Source organism: Pogona vitticeps, chromosome 4 (assembly GCF_051106095.1).
Source record: "Pogona vitticeps strain Pit_001003342236 chromosome 4, PviZW2.1, whole genome shotgun sequence".
Classification (NCBI taxonomy): Eukaryota; Metazoa; Chordata; class Lepidosauria; order Squamata; family Agamidae; genus Pogona; species Pogona vitticeps.
In genome coordinates, this window is record NC_135786.1 from 52960558 (window position 1) to 52987764 (window position 27207).

The following is a 27207-nucleotide window of genomic DNA, read 5'->3' on the forward strand; positions in this document are numbered from 1 at the left end:
TGGTCTGAACTGGAGGAAGGGCAGAAACTCCTCATCCCAGACTGGCATGATGTGTCTGTCCCTCATGCTCACATCGCGGCCCACCTGTGACTTTTGGGAAGAAGCAGGACTTTGAAACGCAACCCATTTTCAGCAAGTACTGTATCTCACAAAACAGGAGGAAGGAACAGATCTGGGGTGCCTTGGAAAGATAGCTACTCCATATCCAAATAACTCGGCCGGCTTTGGGTTCTAATTTACTTGGACCTGAGTGGAAGTGGGGTTGCCAATTAGCTGCTCTGCCTCAGACATCAAATGTCTTGGGCTGACCCTGAGATCAGCCATTGATCCTGATTTTTAATGTCAGATCAATCCTGGAATCTATGATGGCTGTATCTAAAGCCGCCTCATCCTACTGACAGAACACCAAGGTTGACCATATTTTTGCTCTGTCTTAACAACTGGATTCCTTCCCCTCTGCCCAAGCTTCTGTGATGAGACATGTCAGAACAGACAAGAAACCTTTCAGAATAATGTTGATTACTTTACATTATACTCTTAAGCATACCTGATTAAGGGGGAGGGGGGAATCAAACCTGAGCCAACAGAGTGTTTGTGAAATAACTATGTGCAGACAGTGGAGAGCCTGCAAATTGGTACCTTTCTCACTCACCCATGTGGAATCTAAAACTGTTTTGCTTTCCTGGCAGTCTGGTTTCATGGGCTGTGGGCATCAACTCTGGCCCAATTTTTAAGATACCGTATTTGCCTTAACTAAATTTTATAGCATCTTTGTGTGATGAAGAGTTCTGGAGAGCTCAAAATCTCATCTGACCAGCAAGCCAAAAAAAAAAAAAAAAAGTGCCCAGTCCAGAGACAATATTCTATGAATAGATCACACATATGTATACGGTACTTTTTGTATTATACTCTGGCCTGCAGTTTTAGTGATACTGAAGGAAAAATGTCCAAGTGAACAAAATACAGCTTGCATTCTCGAAGGCTTTCATGGCCAGGATCCAATGGTTGCTGTGGGTTTTTCAGGGTTGCTTGTCCATGTTCTGGAGGTTTTTCTTCCTAATGTTTTGCCAGCCTCTGTGGCCGGCATCTTCAGAGGACAGGAGTCACAGACAGCCACTTCTGTCCTCTGAGGATGCCGGTCACAGAGTCTGGTGAAACGTTAGGAAGAAAAACCTCCAGAACACAGCCAAACAGCCTGAAAAAAAACAACAACCAAAATAGAGCTTACTTCTGAGTAACCAGGCATAGCCTGTGGACCAAGATGCTCCTCTCAAAACCTTATGAGGGGAAGGGAGGTCATGCCAATCACTGCTCTGTCATAAATGTGCTCCTGGAGGAAATCTTTGCAGATACCCCGTGGGTCCTAGATCAAATCAAGCTTGATCTATCTCTGGAGGCAAAAAGGAAGAAAACGGAGACTGTCTTACTTTAGGCACATCATGAGAAGGTGGGATTCTGTGGAAAAGACAATCGTCCTGGGAAAGGCGGAAGGCAGCAAGAAAAGAGGAAAAGCAAATATGAAATGGACTGACTCCCGACAGGCTTAAGTTTACAAGAGCTCAGCAGGGCAGCTGAAGGCGGGGCATTTTTGAGGTCGCTCCTTCATAGCCGATACAGTATTCCTCATTTCAGGCGGTCTGCCCACCGCTATTCTCCCGCCACCCCTCAGCAAGCCCCGCACCTCCAAGGTGAACAGGGGCGGCAGGTTGAAAGCGAGGCGGCATCGGCGTCTACACACACACACACACACACACACACACACAAACACAGCTCCCCCCGTCTGTGCAGCTCGCGCGCCCGCGCGCGCCACACGGCTCCGCCAAGAGGGCCGCGCGGGGAACCAGGAGACGCCGCGGAGTTGCTCGGCTGCCCGCCGCCGCGGCCGCCGCCGCTGCTTTTTTCCCGCCTCCCTCCATTGGCTGCAAAAGGGAGCCAAGGCGGCGCCCGCCCGGCTTTTGTAAAGCTGCGGCAACGAGAGGAGAGCGGAGAGGAGCGGAGCAGAAGGGGAGGCAGTGGCCGTTGCCACCGCCGCGGGGCTCGCCTTCTCTGCTGACGGTAGCGAGGGCGGCGGGCGGCCAGGGCAGAGCAGAGCAGGCGGCGCAGGCCTGCCGGGGCTCCGCTGCCCCATGTCTCCGAAGGGGCTCCCGTGAAGTCAGTCGTCCTGTTCCCGCCAAGGAAGAGAAGGAGGACGAGGAGGAGGAGGAGGAGGGATGGGGCCAGTTGGCGGCGGCGGGGGGGGGGGGAATGGCTGGCAGGAACCGGCCTTCTGACCATCGGCCCTTCTGGCATTTGCCAGAATTTCCAGATGACCAGTCCGGCCCTGTGCATGGATCAGCATAGAACAACACAGCAGATGCTACTGTGGAGCAGATTAGAAGAGAAGTACATCTGGCAATAGTGTAGAAGCCCCCAGAAAACACTTTTTAAAAATTGTCCTGCTTTGACTCTGTTGACAGTACTTTCAGCCCTGCATTGTGTGGATGCTGGGTGACAGTGTGGGTGTTGTGGTGCAAGGAGAGTTGAACAAATAGTGTGGATGTGGTCTTCTTAGGCATAGATTTATGGGTACATCTCGTAGAATCATAGCCTATAAGGCCATCGAGTCCAATCGCCTACTCTGTGCAGGAATCCAAATCAAAACAGATCTGGCAGAAGGTTGTCCAATTTTCTCTTGAATGCCTGCAGTGTTGGAGCACTCACCTGAGGTAAGCGGTTATGCTGTTCTACTGCTCTAACACTTCAGATCCCCCCCCCCCGATATTTAGCATAGAGCTACAATTTGGATTTTTCAATGTGGATTTTTTAATCCCTTCTTGCTGAGTACACAGGCTCATTAGTTAGAGAAAAACAGGTCACCAGGCTTTCTTTATCACTCAGTCCTTGAGATAATTTTAGGTGGTGATTAGATTAGGAAGCAACATGTCCTTGTTGGTCAGTGGCCAATAAATTGCTGGTGTAGATCTTGCATTGAGAATATAAAACTGCCAAGTGACTTGCTGTTTTCTACTGCCATCATATTTGGATTATTGTAATAGACTGTCTGGGACTGCCTGCCTTGAAAACTCCAAACTTTGTGGAAACCTCAACTGGTCCAAAACGTTCCAGCCAAACTGTGGACAGGGCAAACTTACAGGGGACATTGGAGACTCTTGTTACAACTGCTTAATTGGCTTCCCCCCTCCCCCCTGACATAATTCAAAGTGCTGTGCAACCTGCATTCACCTTCATAGGGAAACAAAGTTGGATAAATGTAAATAAAGTTTGAAAATCTGCCTGTTCAATTTGTAGCCATAGGTGTCAGATTTAGGGGGAGGTGACCGACCAGTCTATTTTTAACTGGTTTAATTCTTCTTGGATTATTGCCCATTCCAAGGAGTTTTAGGTTGATTGTGTGTGCGTGTGTGTGTAAAAATGTTGTTCAATATCGTGTTTGCATATTTGTTTATTGATTTTACTGGAATGTGCTCTGATGTACAGTGCAATATAGATATTATTATTATTATTATTATTATTATTATTATTATTATTATTATTATTATTATTATTATTATTATTATTACTACTACTACTACTACTACTACTACTACTACTACTACTACTACTACTACTACTACTACTACTACATTTATTTGGAAATCAATCTCATTGAACTGCATGTAGTTTATATCTCAGTAAAGATACACAGGATTTCTGTACAGGTCCCTTACTGTCCAGTGGGATTTATTTCTGTAACTGAATAAATAAATAAGTTCTGTACAACCTGCATTCAGACTAGAAGTGGGAAATGTGAGGGAGTTTTGGACTACAGAAGCTGCTTGGTGAATTCTGGGGAGTTGTAGTTCAAAAACACAACTCTATGCACCTCTAACTCAGACAGTTTCAAGGATTATTTTCTCATATAAATCTGCTTGAGTTTAGGGAACCTTGCAGTTATCTTAGTCTCCACCCTCAGAAGCACATTTGGTGAGGATATAAGAATGACTTTCTAGGCCACCAAGAGATCCCAGATTCTGAAACTCCTTATCAAGGAGAATTAGACTGCTCCCCTTTCTGTTGTCATTCTCCTGACCAGGAGAAAAATACATTTTTTATTAAAAGAAAATTCAGTCAAACCTTTGGCAGCTGAGTGGCTACTTGGATGTTAAAAGTCAAATGCTGTACTCTATTGATAATACTTCTCTATAGCTTTTCATTCAACTAGGTTTTTAACATGATTAATTTCAATATTACAACTTCGTGCTTTTTTATCTGCATCTTTTCAAAAAGTCAGGTTTGTTGCGAACCTCCTTGAGACTGTTTTGAGAAGAAGATAGAATATAAATTGTAATGGGTCCAGAACACAGCAGCTAGACTAGTGGCTGACATGTGCAGGTTTGACCACATCTCCCCAATCTTGGCTCATCTGCACTGGTTACATGTTGCATCTCAGATCAGATTCAAGGTTTTGATGATCACTTATAAAGTCCTTCACTGTTTCAGACTGCATTACCTGTCAGAGTGCCTCCTCCAACGGTCATCCACCTGACTCACTAGGTCCTCCCAGGTCATGATCCTCTGGGTTGCCACTCCAAGAGAGGCCAAGAAATCCTCTACTAGAAGTAGGGTTTTCTTTGCAATAGCTCCACTGCGATAGCTCCAAGAGCCTCGTGGCGCAGTGGTTAAAACGCTGTACTGCAGCTAAAACTGTGCTCACGACCTGGGGTTCAAATCCCAGGTAGCCGGCTCAAGGTTGACTCAGCCTTCCATCCTTCCGAAGTCGGTAAAATGAGTACCCAGCTTGCTGGGGGGGCAATGTGTAGCCTGTATAATTAAAAAATTGTAAACTGCCCAGAGAGTGCTTGTAGCGCTATGGGGCGGTATATAAGTCCAATAAATAAATAAATAAATGCTATGGAACCAACTGCTGGCGGAACTGTACCTAGCCCCCTCCCTCCCATCCTTCAAAAGATATTTGACACATTGCTTTATGTACAGAGAGGCCTTTTCTGGCAACCCTGCATGATCTGTTCCTTGCTGTTCTATATGGTTATATCCCATGCAGTATTTAATTTTCTATTTCCACTACTTGATGTGTTGACTGTTACTTTGTTGTTTTTTTTATTTATAGTTATTGTTTTAGTTGATTGCAAACCACCCAGAGTAGTGCACTTGAATTAATAGGGTATATTGATTGCTGCTTTCCAGTCCTTGCCTCCAGTCTAGGCTTCTGCTGTTGGGCAGATTCAAAACCCATAGGGCTAACATGACGGTTCCACAACACCCTTCCATTTTCCACCTTCCATATCTTTAGTTCCTGCCTGATTGTTTGCAGTCTTGTGCATATAACTGGAACTGCAGAGATAGGCAAATGGCTTTTGCTTTTACAAAGCACTTCCTCCTCTTGTGCAGATGCAGAGTCTAGCACACCCTTTTCCATATGGATGACAGCAGCACAGCAGGCAGGCATAGACAGCCAGCCCCCATTATGTCTTTACTTGTTTGCTATTGTTGTTGATGATACTGGTTCTCTGACAGGTACTAGTAGAGCACTGAAGCAGTGTAGTGGTTTAGTGCTAGACAGCTGGGATGGTGAATCTCGTCATCTCCTGTCACCAAGCAACAATAAACACTACCAACAACAAAGCGACATGGAACAAGATAGAGGAAATGCAGTTTCTAAAACACATGTAGGTCTTTGCATCTCTAAGCTGTATACTGACAGGATGAGTCAGTTTCTAAAGAGGAACAAGAAAGAGAGAGATGGGGGGGCAGTGGGCAGCTGGAAATGAACAAAATTCCAAGTTGTAAATGCATTACAAGTTTACAAAAAGAGAGTAGAAACCAAATCTTAAAGATAACACAACACCAAGAAATTTCATTTAATAATTAAAAAAAAAGACAATATGAAATGCAAACTTTTCTTTTTACAAGTTCAGATACAATTTCTTTTATCAAGTGCAAATAACGTTATGGACTATACCTTTTTGATCACTAAATCATTATTCTGCAGGAATGAACAGACTGTGGCATACTGCACAATGCAGTTATAAATATTTCAGCTCTGTTTAAATTTAGTATGTTTCCTATGCTGAGATTAATTTTTAAATTTCCAAATCTTTCGATTTTCTACATTTGAATTAGGAAAAAACAGAAATAAGATAGGAGATCTAAGCCAAATTCTACACACAAGTTTTGTCTTCAGAGCTTATTTTTTCTTTTGTTTTATGTTCCTCCACAGCATACACTATTTTGGCATCCCCCCACTTCACTGATAAACAAATGCTTTTAATGTGGTAGAAAATAGCTGCATCTGATAAGATTAGTGCTGAATACTAAGTCCTAACTACTAAATATTATGAGAATATCTGGCCAAAGTTGTGTCAACCTCAAGACAATTCCATGTTATTGCTGAAATAATCCCACTGAATTTGAGGAAACTAGTTTTTTTTAGAGATTAGGTTAAAAGGAAGAAATAGCAAACTATTAACACCCCATTAGAAAAGCATTAGTACCAGTACAGCAAATGGAGATGATCTTACCCATGCAAGAGTTGTTTAGATAACAATTCTGATTGTTAGTTTCACATCATGGCTCAGAAAAGGCAACAATTATACCACTATAAATTAGGGTCTGACCACTAGTATTTGCACTTGAATATGGATCAATAATAGATCACTTGTAGGGAAATTCTGAATTGACGCATATGACATACTGGTTAGGTTTAATATCAGCCACCACTCACCACAGCTAACCCCAAAACCTTTGTCCAGTGTTGGGTTCTACCATGGGATGTGAGAAAACACGAGAGCCTTTGAGCACAAGGAATCTGCAGTTACTACAATTAGAAGAAAAGGCTTTCAGGTGGGCGAGGTGGCCTCTCAGGAGACCTGAGTCCCAGTGTCTCTTGTTTTAGAAATCAGAGCCTAGCGTAAAACATTCACAAAGGGAATTATTGCACTTCAGTACACAAATGGAGGGTCTCTGGACAGAATATATAAATATCTCCTTTTCTGGCAAAGCTAACTTCTCTGAAATGTTGAAGGTTAGGCATTGCACGTGTAGGAGAATTTAACATGGGGATGGACTCCAGTACGTGGTCCCTTGTGTAAATTCTGAAGTTGCCTTTGCCAATATTTGAATTGACGCGCCTCTGAAGAGTTGCTTGTGGCTAAAAAGTAATTTCCAGAAAGTTTATATCTTCATCAGTTACAGGGTAACCAAGCTCACTCTTCTGGATTTACTTTGGAATTTACTGTGGTGAGGAAAACAAAAGATTCCAAGAACTGAAAACTTAAGTCACATTTAGTCATAATTTTGCCAACTCCTTGTTTGTTTGTTTTTTCTGTTTCATTTTCTTAACACATGCACACACACACATACATTCTCTTTTCTCAGGCAGGTATAAATATTGTAGTTTCTAGTAGAAAAAATTTCCCTCTAAATAATATAAAGACAACTCAAAATGATTGCACTTAATAATATGAAAAAGGTAGAAAGGAGAACATCCTAGTGCACAAACATTCACTCCTGCCCTTCACACTGCTTGCTTTTTTTTGACATCGAGTTACTCTTTGGCAGAGCTTATAAGAAGTATGATCTCACAGCACAAATGTCCATGGGGGAGGAAACACATTGGAAAGTCACACTTTCCACCAGGTTTTCCCCCACCTTTTTCCACACATCATTCCACACCAGAACGTGGCTAGGCCATGCTTTCTTCAAATGCAAAAGTCAGACTCAGTCATGAAATAATGCTGTTCTAATCACCAAACTTGCCATCACATAAAACATGGGCCATTTTCTTTCACACTTCTGTGATACATCATCGTCTTTTATACGATCTTATTCCTGACCATTATTATTTTTTTGTCCGATGCTTTCTGCAAGACTGTGCTTTATTTATTTATTTTTCTTTAAAAGCACAACAGTCTGATAAATAAGGCATAACCTTCTGCATTCCAGTTGTCCTCTCCCTCCCCCCCCAGTTGTTCTTTACAAAAAAAGTTCACCTGGACCAATTTTGTTGCTTAGCAGCAGCTCAACATCTCCCATTTCACCTGTGTCCCAGAAGTAGAGGCATGATAGGTAGCCGGGATGTTACTTTCTAGAAGCTGACAGTCATGTGGAGAAATGTACCCAGTAATTTCTTTGGTAACTGACCTGCAGCACAAAGGACTGCACTTAACGGGCATATATGAGAGAAGGATGAAACTGCCCTGGAGAGACAAGTCCCAGTAGAGGCCACTTGCAAAGAGTGCGCCACTTACTGGAATATGTAATCTCCTTAGGCTAAGACTCTAGTACAGAAAGCACATAGGATGGGTTTTATGTTCCTCATGGCTGCCAGATTCCTTCCACAGATAAAGTCATAGGAGAATTTAGTCTGAAGAAAAGCCAAAGAAAGACCAATGGTTAGAGTCATCTGCATAACGAGTAGTGGGAGGGGGGGGGCTGTATTTGTAGAAAAAGTCATTGGGAAAAATAAGAATAAGTGTAGGAAGAAGTTTTCTTGGCTGTCCAGTAGCCCAAAAGGCTGGTGAGAGTTTCATGAGGCTATTTGTAAGGTCTGAGAAAGCTGGAAACTTTGGAGCGGAGGAGTTTGATGAAGGAGCGTGGCAGCATCTCCTTATGCTTCTCTGTGTATTTGAAATAGTTCTGTGGGTGAGCCAGCACATCAAAGAATGCTTTGATCAGCTTCTTGTCCTGCACAGAAAGCAAACAAAATGGCTGCATTAGTTTTAGGATGAGACGGGGGAATATGTGGCTGTCCACATATTATTGACCTGCCTCTTCCATCAGCTCCAGATAACATAGCCCTCAGTGAGGGATAATATGAGTTGTAGTCCCATGACTTCTAGAAAGCCACACATTCTTCACTCTTGTAATATTCACTTTTACCTTCTTGTCAGTGTGCAGGGTCAAATGAAGAAGTCCAAAAGGTTTACCTTGACAGTCAGATGACCACCCTGGAAGTCAATGCCACCTTTGCTGTATAAGTGGCAAGGCTGAGAAGAGGATCAGCATATACTGATTCAATAACTTATCTTGTGCAGTTTAAGCCATTTTGAACACAGCAAGAAATTTTCCAGCGAAATACCAGAAAGAGGAGACAATACAGTCTGTCTAGACCCAGACTGCATGTTATGGAGAGATTTATCAGCACCAATAGTATTCCCCAGTCATTGATGGGGCATTGATATAACATTCTCATGTTATTGTTTCTTTGTTACATCCACCTTGCTGCCCTCAAATCCACATGGGTAGTTAGAGAAGAGGACAGGAGAAACATTAAAGTGACAATATCGTGTCATGTATTTTTTTTCAGGGACTCTTTAGTGGGAAGTCATGGAAGGAAAGATCTATAGCACACATATTTTCCTGTAATTCACAGATGTGGCTTAAGTGTACTAAGAGTAAGATTCCAATTGGAGTCATTCTCATTACCATGTTGATGTGGGAAGGCTACTACAAAAGGACCTGATTTGTCACAGCTTTTCTGATTATTCAACTTTGTTAAACCTGTTTGGAAAGTAAACCTATTGGAAGAGAGTTACAGAAAGATATGATGGCATGAGAGCATCAATCCACATCCCTCTCTTATCCTCCTCCCTCCTCCCCCCCCCCCCGGTAATATGCAGCAGTGAAAGGTGGGAGCATGACTTAGGGCTAAGTTTAAATTATGTTAAGCATATGTGTGACGTTCCACCCAGTGTTCCTGGTTTGTTTCCCCCAAACCAAGGTTCACTCTCTGGATATGTTTTGTCTTTCTTCCACTGCCACCACAGTGAATATCTCTCACCCACACTGCCCCATATATGCATCAGACATGTGCTGCCAATATATTTTTGGTATTTAAATCACAGATGTTCTTTTATCATTGTGTAAGATCACTCACTAAAACTTCTTATATTTGCTTACACATTTGCTTATTCATGTGTTGTATTTATTTATTCACATTAACCAACTCATTAATAATATCTGACTATCTCTTTATCTTGACTAATCAATTTATCTCTTTCACAACTCTCCTCATTCTCTCTCCACTCTCCACCCCTTCTCTTCTCTTCTCTAACTCTCCATCAGCTCCCTATTCTTTTTTTCCCTCTCTCTAACTGCCTCCCTCTGTCTAACTGTCCTAATGACTCCGCCACTCCTGTCTTCTCATAGGCTCCTGCACTTGAGTTTCAGCTATGATAGACAGGGGTGATGTGGGCCTTCCGCCACAATATGATTCAAAAGGATACCATGATTTGGACAATCCTTTTATTTTCTCTCTAATCTTGATAGGGACTTCCCCATCTGCAACAAAGAACTTTCTAAGGTCTCAAGCCTAGGAATCCTACGTATACTGTATGTTCTACAGGTTTATGAGCTAAGAAAGTAGTCTCACCTTCAATATTTCTTGATGATTTTCAGATGCATACAATCTGCCATCCCGTACAATGTCCTCCACCAGCTGTTCATAATCCTCTGCATTGATGAGAGGGAAAAATCAAAGAGACAGCAAGGAAAGAAAGACAGTCAATGAACATAAGGTACTTCAGCAACAGAAAAATGACTATTTTATTCTGCATACTTGCATTGATGACCTTTTTGTTTGGTAACAGCATATTCTTTGTTTGGTAACAATGTATTCTGTTTGGTAACAGTATATTCATAGCTGCCTAGAGTGGTCTTTTAGACCAGATGGGCGGGGTATAAATCAAATCAAATCAAATCAAATCAAATCAAATCAAATCAAATCAAATCAAATAAATAAATAAATAAATAAATAAATAAATAAATAAATAAATAAATAAATAAATAAATAAATCTTTATTTCCCCCTAATGTCTATGAGAGCACAGATTTCCACTTTTGAAATAGCTAAAGATGTTGTAAGGGAGTGCAGCCAGATACCAGTTCAAGGGCTGTACCTGCTTACTGGACAATTAAAAGAAGACATTCAAGTTAGGGACTTTTTTCTTCCCTCTCTCTTTACACTGACAGCTAAGTCTAATGCAAGTCAGAAAGAAAAAGAGATGGTCATGGCAACAGCAGGCATGAGTTATGAGTCCAGTGGCAAAGAATTCAAAGGACAAGGGGTCAGTCAAGTGAGAGGAGGAAAGATCCTGACATTGGGAGAATGGCATGAGGAGGGAGGGGTTGTAGCTTCCAACTGTACTATGATTTGGGCATATGAAGTTCTTTAAGCAGTTTATTAAGCAGCAACCTAGCTCTATAGCAATGTCCCCCAACCTGATACCCCCCCCCCCGATTTCTGGATTACAATTACCAGTAGCCATGCTTGCTGAATATGATGAGAGTGAGACCACATTTACAGAATATTAGACAATCCAGAATCCATATTAAATCAGAGGAAGAGGAATGAAGATCTATGTAAATCTAGTGAGCACCATGAAAGGGCATGGACTATTAAAGCTAGAACAGTGAACCAAAGAGCAAATGATAGATTTCTGTACTCCTTAATTAAACTTTCTACTGTTTTAATAGCTGCTTTTCAATCTTAATTGCTGAGCCTTGCAGTTTACTTATGCAGGCCTCTTATTAGAACAGAAATGGTCTGTACAGCTGTTTACAGAACTGCATTAAGTCATATTCTGAATGCAGAGGGAGTTTTTCCATTCTAAATTATGCTTGGATCTTCCATGCTAGGACGTACTATGCAAAACATACAGTGACCCTAATAGAACTTTCAATGTAAGTAAGTGGTTTTACCATTTGAGGAGTGGTTTTACCACATTCACACCCTAAGTGAGTTTCCATGACTGAGCAGGGATTTAAACTCAAGCTTTCTAAGTCCTAGTCCATCATTCTACACACTACAGCACACCAGGTATCTCAGTCCATGTGTATCCATAGACATCCCATAGACAACAAAAGCAGATCAAGAATGGATGGCAATATAATGATAAAAACCAGGAGGTGCAGTAATCTTCCAGATGTTTTTACCTTGCACTGAGGGGTCTCTACTGGGAGCAAGTTGTACACTCGCCTGTAGTCTTCCTCCTACTTACCATCATAAGTGACATAGGGGATCTGGAAACCTCTGGCACTGTTTGCTTCACTGGTTTTAAAGTTGATCCACAGCTTCCGGGACCTAGCTGTGAAGGCTATGGGCCTCTCATATGTCTGACATGTTTCATAAGTTGTGATGGATGAAGGAGAAGCTGTAGAAAAGATAAGAACAGAAGCAAGCCATGTATTGGCCACAATAATATATTGCCCACACCTACAAGTAGATTGCATTAAAACATCTGAGGTGGCAGACCAAAGAGGAATCTCTTTAAGCAATTTAGGCAGGATTCTTTTTGTTTCCTTTCTTCTGGCTTTGCTGAGGACAATAGACCACTGAGATCAAAGTGACAGTGTGACCACATACAGGAAAAATGTGAATGGATCTGCTGTGAAGCTGCACCAGGGAAGTCGGATTTCCCTGAATGAATTTGCTTCAGCTAAACATACGGGAATCAGCAAAGAGGGGAGGAGGACTGGCAGTTTGCCCTGTTTGCTGCTTCTTAAGGTAGTTCTGGTCATCACAAACACTCTTTTCCAACAACACAAGAGGCGACTCTATACATGGAAATCACCAGATGGGCAATATCGAAATCAGATTGATTATATTCTCTGCAGCCAAAGATGGAGAACCTCTATACAGTCAGCAAAAACAAGACCTGGAGCTGACTGCGGCTCTGATCATCAGCTTCTCATAGCAAAATTCAAGCTTAAACTGAAGAGAGTAGGAAAAACCACTGGGCTACTCAGGTATAATCTAAACCAAATCCCTTATGAATACAAGTGGAAGTAAAGAACAGATTTAAGGAACTAGATTTGGTGGACAGAGTGCCTGAAGAACTTTGGATAGAGGCTCGTAACATTGTCCAGGAGGCAGCAACAAAAACCATCCCAAAGAAAAGGAAATGCAAGAAAGCAAAGTGGCTGTCCAACGAGGCCTTAGAAATAGCAGAGAGAAGAAGGGAAACAAAATGCAAGGGAGATAGGGAACGTTACAGAAAATTGAATGCAGACTTCCAAAGAATAGCAAGGAAAGACAAGAGGGCCTTCTTAAATGAACAATGCAAAGAAATAGAGGAAAATAACAGAAAAGGAAAAATCAGAAATCTGTTCAGGAAAATTGGAGATATTAGAGGAACATTTTGTGCAAAGATGAACATGATAAAGGACAAAAATGGGAGGGACCTAACAGAAGCAGAAGACATCAAGAAGAGGTGGCAAGAATACACAGAGGAATTATATCAGAAAGATTTGGATATCCCGGACAACCCAGATAATGTAGTTGCTGACAATGAGCCAGACATCCTGGAGAGTGAAGTCAAGTGGGCCTTAGAAAGCTTGTCTAACAACAAGGCCAGTGGAGGTGATGGCATCCCAGTGGAACTATTTAAAATCTTAAAAGATGATGCTGTTAAGGTGCTACATTCAATATGCAAGCAAGTTTGGAAAACTCAGCGGTGGTCAGAGGATTGGAAAAGATCAGTCTACATCCCAATCCCAAAGAAAGGCAGTGTCAAAGAATGCTCCAACCACCGTACAATTGCACTCATTTCACACACTAGCAAGGTTATGCTCAAAATCCTACAAGGTAGGCTTCAGCAGTATGTGGACCGAGAACTCCCAGAAGTACAAGCTGGATTCTGAAGGGGCAGAGGAACTAGAGACCAAATTGCTAACATGTGCTGGATTATGGAGAAAGCCAGAGAGTTCCCGAAAAACATCTATTTCTGCTTCATTGACTATGCAAAACCCTTTGACTGTGTGGACCACAGCAAACTATGGCAAGTCCTTAAAGAAATGGGAATGCCTGACCACCTATGTGGGACAGGAAGCAACAGTTAGAACTGGGTATGGAACAACTGTTTGGTTCAAAATTGAGAAAGGAATACGACAAGGCTGTATATTGTCTCCCTGCTTATTTAACTTATATGCAGAATACATCATGCGGAAGCCTGGACTGGAGGAATCTCAAACTGGAATTAAGATTGCCGGAAGAAATATCAACAACCTCCGATATACAGATGATACCACTCTGATGGCAGAAAGTGAGGAGGAATTAAAGAACCTTGTAATGAAGGTGAAAGAGGAGAGTGCAAAAAAGGTCTGAAGCTCAACATCAAAAAACTAAGATCATGACCACTGGTCCCATCACCTGGGAAATTGAAGGGGAAGATATGGAGGCAGTGACAGATTTTACTTTCTTGGGCTCCATGATCACTGCAGATGGAGACAGCAGCTACGAAATTAAAAGACGCCTAGGAAGAACCACCTTCAGAACACGGCCAAGAAGCCCGAAAAACCCACAACAACCATTAAAAGACGCCTGTTTCTTCGGAGGAAAGCGATGACAAACCTTGACAGCATCTTTAAAAGCAGAGACATCACCTTGCCAACAAACGTCCGACTAGTCAAAGCTATGGTTTTTCCTGTCATGATGTATGGAAGTGAGAGCTGGACCATAAAGAAAGCAGACCGCCAAAGAATTGATGCCTTTGAATTGTGGTGCTGGAGGAGGCTCTTGAGAGTCCCCTGGACTGCAAGGAGAACAAACCTATCAAATCTTAAGGAAATCAACCCTGAGTGCTCACTGGAAGGACACATCCTGAAGCTGAGGCTCCAGTACTTTGGCCATCTCATGAGAAGAGAAGACTCCTTGGAAAAAACTTTGATGTTAGGAAAGTGTGACGGCAAGAGGAGAAGGGGACGACAGAGGATGAGATGGCTGGACAGTGTCTGTGAAGCAACCAACATGAAATTGACACAACTACGGGAAGCAGTGGAAGATAGGAGGGCCTGGCGTGCTCTGGTCCAAGGGGTCACGAAGAGTCGGACACGACTAAACGACGACAAAGGTAGTTCTGCTGTGACTATCCAGATTTGCAGGCAGCATGGTTACATCAGAGTTACCTTAAAAACAGCAAACAAGGGGTGATTCGTAATTTCCTTCTTTCTCTCTGTTGATTCCTTGCCCTAGTGTTAGGGTTTCCTCAGAGCCCTAGCACTAGGAACAGAATGGGAAGTGAAGAGGAAAACAAGCAGATTCAGTCACCAGGTTTAAGGAGGGCAGGATTCAAATGGCCCTCACTTTCCCTGTTGCCCCACCTCTCTCACTTATGCTCTAGCTGGATGGAATGGCTTCAAATAAAACAGCTACAAACTCTTCCGCATCACTCAAGTGATCACAGCTTCTGAACTGATGCAAATGCATTAAATTCCTATTCACTTTCAATCATGCCAAACTTGACGAATAAATAGGAGTATTACAATGTGTTGTTGAGCCCTTAGTTGAAGCCCTTTTTAATTCACAAAATTATTTTTTATTTAAATAAAAAAGAAAAATGCAAGCAAACAAAAAACACCTTTAAAAAAAAAGACTTTATATACATTTTTAAAAAACCTTATCCACATTATGTATTTATTCCTAGTCTATATTTTTATAGCTACCCCAGTATCCCATAAGATAGTATGTCAACATTAGGTGTGTCAGTCTAGAGAAACTAGCACAGAACGTCCAAAAGTTACTCTTCAAGACTACAGCTCCCAACCAGTGCCCATGCTGGTTAAGGGATTGTGGGAGTTTTAGTCCGATACTACTACCACTGCTAGGGCTGTGGGTGGCGCTGCAGGTTAAACCACAAAGCCTCTGGGCTGCAAGGGCAAAAGATCAGCAGTTTGAATCCATGCAGCGGAGTGAGCTCCCATCGCTTGTCCCAGCTCCTGCCAACCTAGCAGTTCGAAAGCATGTAAAAATGTGAGTAGATAAATAGGTGGGAAGGTAACCCTGGCCACGTGACCATGGAAACTGCCTACAGACAAATGCTGGCTCTACGGCTTGGAAACGGGGAGGAGTACCACCCCCTAGAGTCGGACCCAACTGGACATTTGTCAAGGGGAACTCTACCTTTACCTTACTACCGCTACTACTACTAATTTTATTCTGTAAACCACCCAGAGTAGTTGGTTTTCACTAATGGAGTGGTATAAAAACCAAACCAAACTAAATAAAATAAATAATCAATTCCACACACCCTGCTGCCCCCAAGAACTGTTCTGGCAGCATATGCCAGATCCTTTATTCTTCACACATGACAATGGCTTGCTGCAGGAAGGTGCTTCTGGTTTGCAAGAGCACCATGGCAGATGGGCTGGGGATAAATTGCATTGCTGCCAGTTCAACAAGGATCATGTGACAGCAGGTCCCACAAAACGAATAATTCTATGGCTTGGTCCTCAGTCATTCAGGCATACAATGAATCAGCATTGCTCCCTCCCATCTCCTTGACAAACCACTTTGGCATGAGCACTTATTGGTGCTGACAAGGTGCCAGGTTCTTTGCTGCTTTCTAGGTTTCCACTCCCCAGAAACTCTGGAAGAGAGAATCTAGGGTGGTTCCCACTACCCCATTACTCTGCACACCACCAGCACAGCATTTGGTTACCTACAATTTTTCCGCATAACCAAGACATCGCCACATTCATCCTCAGATGGCAGGAAGATTTCAGGCACCACTATGAGAATCTTGCGCTTTGGAGGAGGGTTGATGTTCCAAGTGCACTCCACATTTGCAGGATAGTTTCCAGGGTAGTTGGGAGACTCAATATAACCAGTGTACTCACCCAACTCCCCTCCACACTGTCGATCTACAAGGAAACATGCAGGGATTACTACAAAATTTCTTTCTTTATGTATTTATTTATTAGATTTCTATCCCAGCCATCTAGACCAAGGGTCTACTCTGGGCAGTTACATCAGTAAGAAACCAAAACTAATTGGTTGGCAAGGGCAATTTGAGACATGGCCTTGGCACTGCGAGGTGACAGAACTATACAAACCCCTCCACATCACTCAATATGCCTTATAATGCATATATATGCATGTACGTGTTGTGAGTCAACAGAGAGAGAGAGAGAGAGACAGAAGGATTTGTTCATGAACAAATCTACTGGCATAATGAAAAGCAACAGGAGGTCAAGAAAACAGACTCCAAGGATATGAAAGTAATTATAATGAGTAACTTCTCTACATAGCAATATCAAGTCCACATTCCTCTCTCCCTCTGAATTCGACACAAGCTATAGATAGTGAAGCATACTTTTGCACTGTGATACGGAGGTTGACCCATCAAAGTCTGTGGTGGTATTCCCTGGGCATGTGATGCAGTAGTTCTGACGAAAGTCTGGCTGATATGTGCCTACAGCACAGCGGATGCAGCGATGGACACTGGTGTTATAATAATGGCCTGGGGAGCATTGAACTATATATTGAACAGAAGAAAAAAGTGTTAGAGACCAGCAATCCAGCTACTCAACCATTTGTTGAAGATCAGTAAATATTACTATAACAGAAAAGTCATTTTTAGCATTTTGGTAGTGGCATCTCTTTTATTAGGAAGGCAGTACTGGGCATTAATTCTGTAAGTATAATGAGATGCCTGTTAAACATGATTATAAAATAGGCTCTCAGTCTAGAAGTTAATTATTTCTGTACATTGATTCCAATAATATCATTGTTCTCATCCAACATACAAGATGAATATTTTGCAAAAACCCAACATTTACAATGCATGTGTCCTATTTATTAATTTATCCATCATCATCCATTTGCATAGCTCTTTCAAATGTTTCCCGTGCATTATTGATTATAACATTTCAAACAACCATTTAAGGTTAGGGGTTGAGGAAGAATGGTTTGCCTAAAGGCATCTACTATGTTCATGATTGATGCAAAATTCAAACCAGGGACATCATGGTTCATAGTTCAGTTTCTTAGCTACTAGGCTGCCCTCCAGCCTTTCCATCTCCAGCCACACTATTCTGGCAGGCTGACCATCTGAAGTGCTAACAGCTGTTGGAGAATACAGACATACTGAACATCTAAAGTGCTAGCAGGATTCACAACTGGAAGAGATGAGGGTGATGAATCCACTAAAGACAAAATGAACAGAGGGGAATGGCCTGCCTGTGCTCTTTCCCTCCCCTAGGTACTCAGCACAGGAACCAAGTGTATTCTCAGGTCTCTGCTCACAGCCCACAATATACCTTTAGTATCACAGTCCTGGAAGGAAATGGCTCCATCATGCTTGGTGTTCAGTCCTCCGCCACATTGGAAACACAAAGCTCGGCCAGCTTCAGGTTGGTAGGTGCCACGTGGACATGGTTGGCAGGGTCTGAAACCATCTACAGAGTAGTGGCCAGGGGGACACTGACCTATGGGCCATTCAGGAGGAAAAAATGGTACTCATACTCATTAACTAGATGAAAACCCCACATGTTTCAATTCTAATATATCAGCCACATGCAACATGCAGTATATAATAAATGGAGCCATGGGAGAGCACCATGGGAGCCATCCACCATCCCAGAAATTGCCTAGGGGCAACTTTTGTACTGGAATGCAATCATGCCATGGGATGGAGGAGAAAAGCCACCATCACAGCCATTTATCCAAGTCCTGGAGGTGGAGCAGATTTGGATAAAATGGGTAATGAAGCCACACGATTCAGTGCTTACAGCATCTCAAAACTGAATCTTTTATTTTACTCATTGCTGCATTACAGAAGAGTTTGTAATTCCAGAAGAGTTGTCAGAGAGCATACTTTCTTGCCTGTCTTTGTCACCCATACTGCCCTACTTCTGACTGCAATTAAACACAACAGTTATACCCCTCTCGGTTTCCAAAAATTCACAAATAGTTTGAAATATATGTATAGCTATGGCCTCTTGTGAATCAGAGGCCCTTTTCTGGAGGGCACCTACAGATACTACTGTAGAAAATTCAATGCTTACATAGTACTACTGGACGCTACTACAGAGGGGTCTCCACTTAAGAACTTAATCTGTATTGGAAGGTGGTTCTCAAGTTGAAAAGTTCTTATGTTGAATCTGCATTTCCCATAGGAATGCATTGAAAACCATTTAATCCGTATCTGCTCTTTTCCGTCCATAGAAACTACAGTGGAACCTCTACTTAAGAACTTAATCGGTTTTGGAATGGCGTTCTTAAGTTGAAACGTTCTTAAGTTGAAGCAAAATTTCCCATAGGAATGGACTGAAAACCAATTAATCCGTTCTGGCTGTTTTTTTGTTATGTAGAGGTGCGTTCGTACATTGAAGCATTAGTTCCCATAGGAACTAATGCAAAGCTGGTTAATACGTACTCTACCACTAGGGGGAGAATTTTTTTTTTAACCTAAGATGACCTAAGGTTTAAAAAAGAGCAGGAAAGGTTTTTTTCCTGTTCTTATCTTGGATTTCTGTTCTCAAGTAGAAGCAAAATTTAGCAAATGGAGCTGTTCTTAAGTTGGATTGTTCTTAAGTAGGGACATTCTTAAGTAGAGACCCCACTGTACTACTTACATGTTTACATACTAGCTACTACTGTATAATGCCAGGTACTTGCACCTCTTGTGTCTTTTTTTGGCATGGAAGGGGAACAATGAAGTCATTTTTGAGGATGCACATTCCCTTTGCTAGGGTCACTAATGGGTCCACATTCCTAGTGCTACAGTTGCCAGTTCAGGGTGGGTTTTTAAGTATACTAGAACACTGAACCTCAGCTACAGGCTTAGGTTATCCCTGTACCTGCACAGGCGCTTATATTGGTTGCTCCAGCTGGCCCATAAGCATCACTTCCAGGGCAAAGGTCACAGGAAAGCTGGCCTTCTTTCTCCTGGTACGTCCCTGGAGGGCAAGGGACACACTGCTCCATCTGGCCATGGTAATACGTTCCTTGCAGGCAGCTAACTAAGAGAGAGGCAAATGTGCTAGTGACACAGGAAAAAGACAACACCCATGAGAATACTTGTCTTTCTCGTAGGACAGAGACCCTAGGATGCCCACCTGCCCAAGTTCCAGTGAAAAAGTTCAGGTCCTCAAACAAATGAGCATGGTAACTGTATTATCCATAAGCACATGCGGCTAATATACATGCTAGAGTTGGCAACAAGGAAGTCAGAGCAGCGGTGTGGCACTATAGGCTTGCAGTTAATTGGCAAATGGCTCTTTCAACTCTTCCTTTCCTCATTCCCAAAGGGATTCAGTTTTTTTCCTTACCACACTTTGATCCCAGTCTCTGTTGTCCTGGCCCACAGTTCTCCTGCCTCTCAGGAGTCATGCTCAGCTTCCGTGCCACCTCATATTCCATTCCTGAAAAGCGGATCAAGAATCGTTCCTGGTTTATGGATTTTTTCAAAGCTTTGATAGCAGACTTCAGTTTTTTCTCCACCTTCTGACGCACACAGTTCAGATTGCAGCTGGCTGGAGAGGAAAGGAGACTGCTGAAACCATGCTCCAAAACGAAGAAAGTCATTTCCAGCAGTTTAAAAGAACATAGGAAGCTATCTTAGACTGGGTCAGATCATCGGTCCATCTGGCACTCTTATCTCTGATTGGGAATGGCTATCCAAGATTTCAGGTGGGATCAATTTCTAGCCCTGATGTCTGGTAGTTTCCCATGTAAGTACTTGATCCTATTGAAACCAGACAAGATTTGTATCTTCATAGTGGATCTGAACTATGCCCCTTTAATTCAACACTGTCTGATCTAGTCTGATTCTAGAGAAAAGGGCCACAGCTCTGTGGAAAAGTATACATTTTATATTCCAGCTTTGCCATTCTAAGATTAGTATTATCTATTTCATTATTCAGAAGGTCCAGATGCAATTACTGGAATCTCCGGTTAAGAGGATCTCAGGTAGCACAACCTTTATCTGAGACCTTAAAGAGCCACATCCAGTCAGAGTGGACAGTATTTGGCAGTTTTAGAATTTGGAAATGATACTTCTTTAGACTATAGTTCTTATAATCCCTCAGTCATCATAGGTACTGTCCATGCTCACTTTGGGATTTGAAGGACTGTGGTGAAGAAAGGCCATCTTTATGGCCTGGAAAATGAATTTTCCAAGCTCTTGAAACCTTCATTCCTTCACTGTCCCAGTTCCATTAATTTAAGCAACATTTGCAGACTCCATGGGGTTCACTAAGATATACAGTGGCGCCTCGCTTAATGATTACCTCATTAAATGACAAATCCGCTCGACAATGAGGTTTTTGCGATCGCAAAACAATGTTTTAATGAGCAAAATTCACTTCCCGACGATTGGTTCCCTACTTCGGGAACCGATTTTTCGCATTACAACAATCAAAACAGCTGATCGTCGGGTTTCAAAATGGCCACCCGCTGTGTAAAATGGCTCCCTGCTGTGCTTTAGGACAGATTTTTCACTGCACAGGCATCGGAAAATGGCCACCCTATGGAGGATCTTCACTGGACGCTGAAGTATTTAGCCCATTGGAACGCATTGAGTGGTTTTCGATGCGTTTCAATGGGCTTTTTTATTTCGCTTGATGAGGATTTCGCTCTACAGCGATTTCGCTGAAATGGATTATCCTTGTCAAGCGAGGCACCACTGTAAATCCAATCCATTTGCTCCTTGCCTGTCATGTGCTTCTTGGTGAATATCAGAATATCTGCAGCACAATCTAAGCTCATAACTGTGTTTATTTTTTTTAACTACAATTTCCAGAGCTGACCTGCCACAGTTCCTCATCACTTGGCTACTACAGTACATGTTCAATTTAGATCGTGTAGGTATTCTCCAATGTACATACAATAAACTTAAAGTTATTCATTTGCTGTGTGAAGAATGAGCTCTCCATGGAGATCAGTGGCCACCAGCCTTTTTGGTAACTGTGCACATTGTCAATTATGAATTCTAGGTCACATACAGCACTTGAATTGTTTTGGCCTTGGCTGCTTCCAGACAGATGGCTCCTAGAAGTATCCAATAATTCTTCCTCTGTTGTGAGGTCTAAGTGGAACTGCAAATGACTTCCTACATTAATGGGCTTATTGTGCTTCTTCTGCAATTTTCTATACATACCACAAGGTGTGACATGGATAGATGCATCCATGTGCATGAATGGGAGCCTTTAAAACTCAGAACACACTAATTATAACTCTTGTGATGGGTACAATTTTATGATCCTTGATTAAAATGCTAATCTGATAATGGTTGAAATTCTATTCAAGCAGTTACATTGCAGAAGGTTGATGATGTTCACCCAGGTTAAATTAACTCTATTAATGTGTTAATTAGCCAGTGTAGAGTGGTCGTTTGACCAGATAGGCGGGGTAAAAATACAATAAAATAAATAATGTTCAGAAATGAACACTTCCTACTTCTGTCCCATAGTGCCCACAGCTCCGGTGTAATCCCTTTCATCATTTGGAAACCATGGAAACTGCAGGATGGGAAGAGGAAGCCTTTAATTACTGAAAATCACCAATGCTGAGATGACATTACCATGGGTGGCAATTTTGGATGATTAAAGACTCCTTCCTCCTGTCCATTTTATTCTGTGGGTTTGTTGTTTTGTTTTAGATTTTGCATTGTTCATTGTATTTATGTGTTTTATGATTTTAACTTTAATTTTGTGAACCAGCAGAGAACTTAGGCTATGGGGCAGTACAGAAATACAGTAAAAGGCTCATGAACCATAAAGTTGGTGTCATATGGATGCCTCATAAAAAGCAGGTGAACAATGTATGACAATTTCACAGAAAACACCTAGTGTGGAAACACCCCCATCCATTTTGGGGGAGCCAAGCCTTCTTCATCACCTTCCCCACCTGTGACCTCTTCAGCTTTGATTTCGGCTTCAAATTCCAGCGTGATGCGTGTCACCTCCTTGTTGGGAGAGTTGCGAGCCCGGCGACCCTTGCCTTTCTTTGATGAGTCACATTTTAAGTTTACAAAAGTCACCTGGCAGTCTGAGCAAGGGGCTGGACCACCTAAAAGATATGACAAGGTGACATAATCCTTCCAAGAAGCAAAAACTCTTCAAAATTCTACCAACCATCCCTTGCTGTTAAAAAGAGGAGAGCTGTTCTCCCTTATTCCATATCTCCAGATTACCACCTATGTCCCACAGCAGCTAAGACAGGTCCTTGAGCAGGACTACACACTGATACATTCTCCTAGCAGTTATCTGCAGAGCTCTTGTGGCTATCACCCCAACTGAATAACATTATCTACTGTGCAAAGTATCCCTGTCTCACATTTGGGGCTTATCTTACTTTAACGCTTCTACTCTCTGTTCTTTCCTTCTCAGCCTCAACTCTGAAGAGGGCACAAAACCATAGTTTAGAACTAACATGTTGATTTAATGTGCTAGTTTTAAAATAATTACTTGTGTGTTAAACAGGAAAATGCATCTAAATTTGAGAGATAAAGCTTTGGAAGTAACATGCAGAGTTTAGAATGTGATGTTTAAAAATTAACTAGTTGAAGTTAAATATTAGAAACTGGGAAGATAATTAATGTTCAAACCTGAAAACATTCAATTTGTTAAATTAGCTCTATGAATGTGCTAATTAAATATCTGGCTTCCCATTTTGAGCAGAGAGAACACATGTTGGTCACACTTTCCTCACCACAAGGGAAAGGGGTCTATATTTGCTTTCAAAAACAAAACAAAACAAAAAAACACCTAAATTTATATTAGATGGCCTGAGCAGGACCCTTTACACATACAGTGGTGCCTCGCTTAGCGATGTTAATTGTTGCAGCAAAAATCGTTGCTAAGCGATTTCATCGCTAAGTGATTTTAAAAAGCCCATAGAAATGCATTAAAACGCATTTAATGTGTTCCTATGGGCTTCAAAACTAACCTTAAGCAAAAATCCTCCATTGCAGTGGCCATTTTCGGTGCCTCTAAAGCGAGGCAAAACAGCGGGCGGCCATTTTGTTTACCTGGTGGCCATTTTGGAACCGCCGATCAGCTGGCTGAAAATGAGGGCTTTGCGATGATTGCTTCCCTGCAATCATCGCAAAGCGAAATTTCCCCATAGGGGCCACTGCAAAGCGATTGCTCTTGCGATGGCAAAAAGTCCATTGCAAAGCGATTTCATCACTATACGGAGCGATTGCTATGCGAGGCACCACTGTACTTGGATCTAACCTAGAATCCCTTGTTAATGCAGCCAAGACACTATGGCATTTCTCCAGGCTTCTGGAAGTTGTGGTACCCAGTGTGGTGTAGTGGATAGATTGATGGTCTAGGATTCTGGAGACCAGAGTTTGAATCTCTTTTTGGCCATGGAAAGTCACTGGAGGAGTAGAACTATTAAAATTACTCTTATATATATCACTTGTCTTGAAGGCCCTATTGAGACTGCTATAAATTTGTCCCAGCATAACTAACTGGAACAAACTGGAGTCATAATCCAAAGCTATCAAGGTCTAAAACCATTACTCTATAAAGAACTAATTAGACACTCTTAGCCCCACTCCTTTAATACAGCACTTTAGAAAACTTCACCTGAAACTATGCTTCTGAGTCTTATAAACCAAGTTCACTTATCCCTCCAACTAGTACAAATCTTTTTGTAAAGGGAACTATAGTTTCATTACCTTTTGGAGATGCAGAATGTGGACTGATATTTCACTCATTACAGAGGGGCATACACACTCATTTTTTTTTAATAAATAAAACTCTCATTAATGTTATTTTTAAAACATTATTTTGAAACATTAGATTTCAAGAGTTTTATCTGGCAGTGGTAAGAAAAAGCAATGAGTGTAACATTAACATATTAATCTTAACATTGTATTTCCAATATTTGGCAATGTGTTATTGTTAACATCATTAGTTCAAAAATGTAACTCTTTAGATACATTATTTGGTTTGTCCTCCTGCTTGACGTTAAAGTAACACATTAAATCAATGTACTATTTCCAAGTTCTAGTCTTAGCACTCCCACCAAGCCCTATAATCACTGACCTGAAGTGCCTTTCATTTAAATAGTGAGTGAAGGAAAACTGCACCTCAGGTTTCAAGCTCTTACTTTCTAGAAGCCATGCCTGTCTTTTAGTGGGAGAATCATATAGCCTGAATTTGTAGTGTTAACATAGTTCAGTGATCATGATACCACTAAAGGGAGAGCATTCATGAAGACTACTGGCCATGAATTGTAGTCATGTGTATCTAGCAGTACCTTAAACTGTTTGGTTGTTGTAAGATCTTGTGGAATGTAAGGCCCTCTCATCAAATGCTTGATCAGCCCTCTGCACCTGATTAAGTGGTATCATAGACTGATGACGTCCACAAAAAGTTTAGCCCCAGTAGAACGTGCTAGTCTTTTAAGATGCCACAGATCTTTTGTGATAGTTTTTCACAAGCACTATGCATCATGCTCAGTAAGCTGTTTCCAGGATTCCTAGGACTTGAGGCTGGAAATGCTCCTGGTAGAAGACTGTGAGAAGATAGACAAAAGAGAGAGTACCTCACCTAGTGCACCATTCCTGCTTGCCTCATCTTGCTTGCTTTTCATGCGTGGGTGCAGGTGGCATTTAGCGTCCTTGATTTTGAAGGAAGCCTTTTGTTTGATTGGAGCAGTGGCAGTCTCTAAAAGAAAAAGCAGGTGCTAAGCATCAAGAGAGCAAGCCTGGTTTAGGGAGGAGGGCTGAGGGCAAACAAGACTAAGCTCACCAACACAGGGATAGCTATTATTGCTAGACTTTGGTGGAGGTCCCTGCCTCAGGATTGGTGTCCCACAGCTGACTGTGTAGCTGTTGTCGGATTCTGTGAAGAGAAAAAAAGCAAATGAGGATCCAGAGAGGTATGCAGCCATATATTTCTAAATACATGCCTGCATGGGCCTGTATTTGCAAGCCCAGCCCAACCCAATCACCAACTGTATTTTTGAAAGATTAGCCCAAGCCTGGTCCTGCCCAGAAGTGATAATGGATGGAAACAGTCCTGTTTTGTCCAGAACCCATTACTATGCTGTTTGCATGATTTGTGTTTGGAGAAATCCCAGTGCAATAAAAGCACATCAAAAGAATGTAGTTGATGCCAAAGTGTGAATAACCTGAAATAACTCCCACAGCCTTGGAAGAGATTGGCATTCATGAGGAGAAGGTAGAACTAAATCTATGAAGACCAATTAAGACAGTCCCTTCAGCAGCACATGCCTCTGGAAAGCTATTAAGAAGAGCAACATTGAATGCCTGGAATGGCACTCTTAATAAGTACTTAGGGATTGAGGTTAGTGATAAATATAGTTTTGGAAAGCTCTTTTTTGGACTACAGGTCTCTGAATCCCTCAGCCATTGTGCCCCTGATGCTTGGATGATTTATAGAACTGCAGTTCAAAAAAGTATACAGTCGTGCCCCACTTAACGATTACCCCGTATAACGACGAATCCACTTCACAATGATGTTTTTGTGATCGCAATTGCAATCACAAAACAATGTTTTAATGGGTTTTTTTGCTTTGTGATGATTGCTTCCCTGCTTCGGGAACCAATTCTTCGCATTACGATGATGAAGACAGCTGATCGTCCGGTTTTCAAAATGGCCGCCGGCTGCTCAAAATGGCCCCCCGCTGTTTTCTAGGACTGATTCCTTGCTTTACAGGCACCAAAAATGGCCACCGTATGGAGGATCTTTGCTGGACGAGCAGGTATTCAGCCCACTGGAACGCATTGAACGGTTTTCAATGCATTTCAATGGGCTTTTTTATTTCGCTTGACAATGTTTTCACTCTACAGCAATTTCGCTGGAATGAATTAACATCGTCAAGTGAGGCACCACTGTAAAATCCATGAGGGTTTCCTTTTGTGATAAGCTGAGTTAGACTGGGGAAGATAGGTACTGTTTCCTCCTGGCTGTGCCATATAAAGTGTGTTTAAATACTCACAGGATTCAAGTGAGTATTACATAGAAAGATGACTTGCAAGGTTTGCAGGGGCTTTTGACAAAGTGCCATCTGGTGGACTTCATCTGCAAACCTACCTGATGGCTGTGATAAGCATAGGTAGCTAGTTTCAATAGTAGTAGCGTCGCAATCTGCCTTGGGTATCAATGAACCACCATTTTTAATGTTCTGCTGTAGGAAATAGCATTGCTGTAGGATGTTGTCAAAGACTGAAATGCTAGAACACAGTCATTCTCTGCTGCCTGCAGAACTGATGTCAGCATCAAGTTCAGTGGGGACATTGGCTGCTGCCAAAGTATGATGAGCACTGGTGCAGGACCTATGCATGGGTTAAGCTCAGTACTAGCACAACATTATCATCCACAGTTCATAACACAGTCATGCTACTACAGGCCTGGTACCAAAATCAAAGCACAGATTCTCTAAGAAAGCTTTCTCCCTATGTAGTGTTCTCCAGATATTTGGAATTTCAAAGCCCCAGACAGCATAGTC

General features: G+C 42.0%; 1 protein-coding gene and 2 long non-coding RNA genes across 6 annotated transcripts in view; 2 read left to right on the forward strand and 1 right to left on the reverse strand.

Annotated features, from left to right (window-relative positions):
• The window catches only part of LOC144588991 (uncharacterized), a 193393-nt gene that overhangs the window by 78235 nt on the left and 87951 nt on the right, over positions 1-27207 (forward strand). The window lies entirely within an intron of this gene.
• On the forward strand, positions 2336-22346 carry LOC110080385 (uncharacterized). The gene is made up of 3 exons (XR_012086322.2): positions 2336-2705; positions 10396-10514; positions 22187-22346. It is a non-coding gene; the product is annotated as an uncharacterized LOC110080385 (long non-coding RNA).
• Positions 6958-27207, reverse strand: part of SCUBE3 (signal peptide, CUB domain and EGF like domain containing 3) — a 171138-nt gene continuing 150888 nt past the window's right edge. For all 4 annotated transcript variants that reach the window (XM_072997396.2, XM_072997394.2, XM_020796188.3 and 1 more), the window contains 11 exons: positions 25485-25577; positions 25284-25400; positions 22624-22785; positions 20046-20249; positions 19575-19736; positions 18033-18200; positions 17087-17248; positions 16437-16634; positions 11996-12148; positions 10370-10449; positions 6958-8682 (listed from right to left, as the gene is read on the reverse strand). In XM_072997396.2, the coding sequence (XP_072853497.1) occupies positions 8533-8682; positions 10370-10449; positions 11996-12148; positions 16437-16634; positions 17087-17248; positions 18033-18200; positions 19575-19736; positions 20046-20249; positions 22624-22785; positions 25284-25400; positions 25485-25577 (1649 nt within the window). In that variant the 3' untranslated portion in view covers positions 6958-8532. The remainder of the gene's footprint in view (positions 8683-10369; positions 10450-11995; positions 12149-16436; positions 16635-17086; positions 17249-18032; positions 18201-19574; positions 19737-20045; positions 20250-22623; positions 22786-25283; positions 25401-25484; positions 25578-27207) is intronic.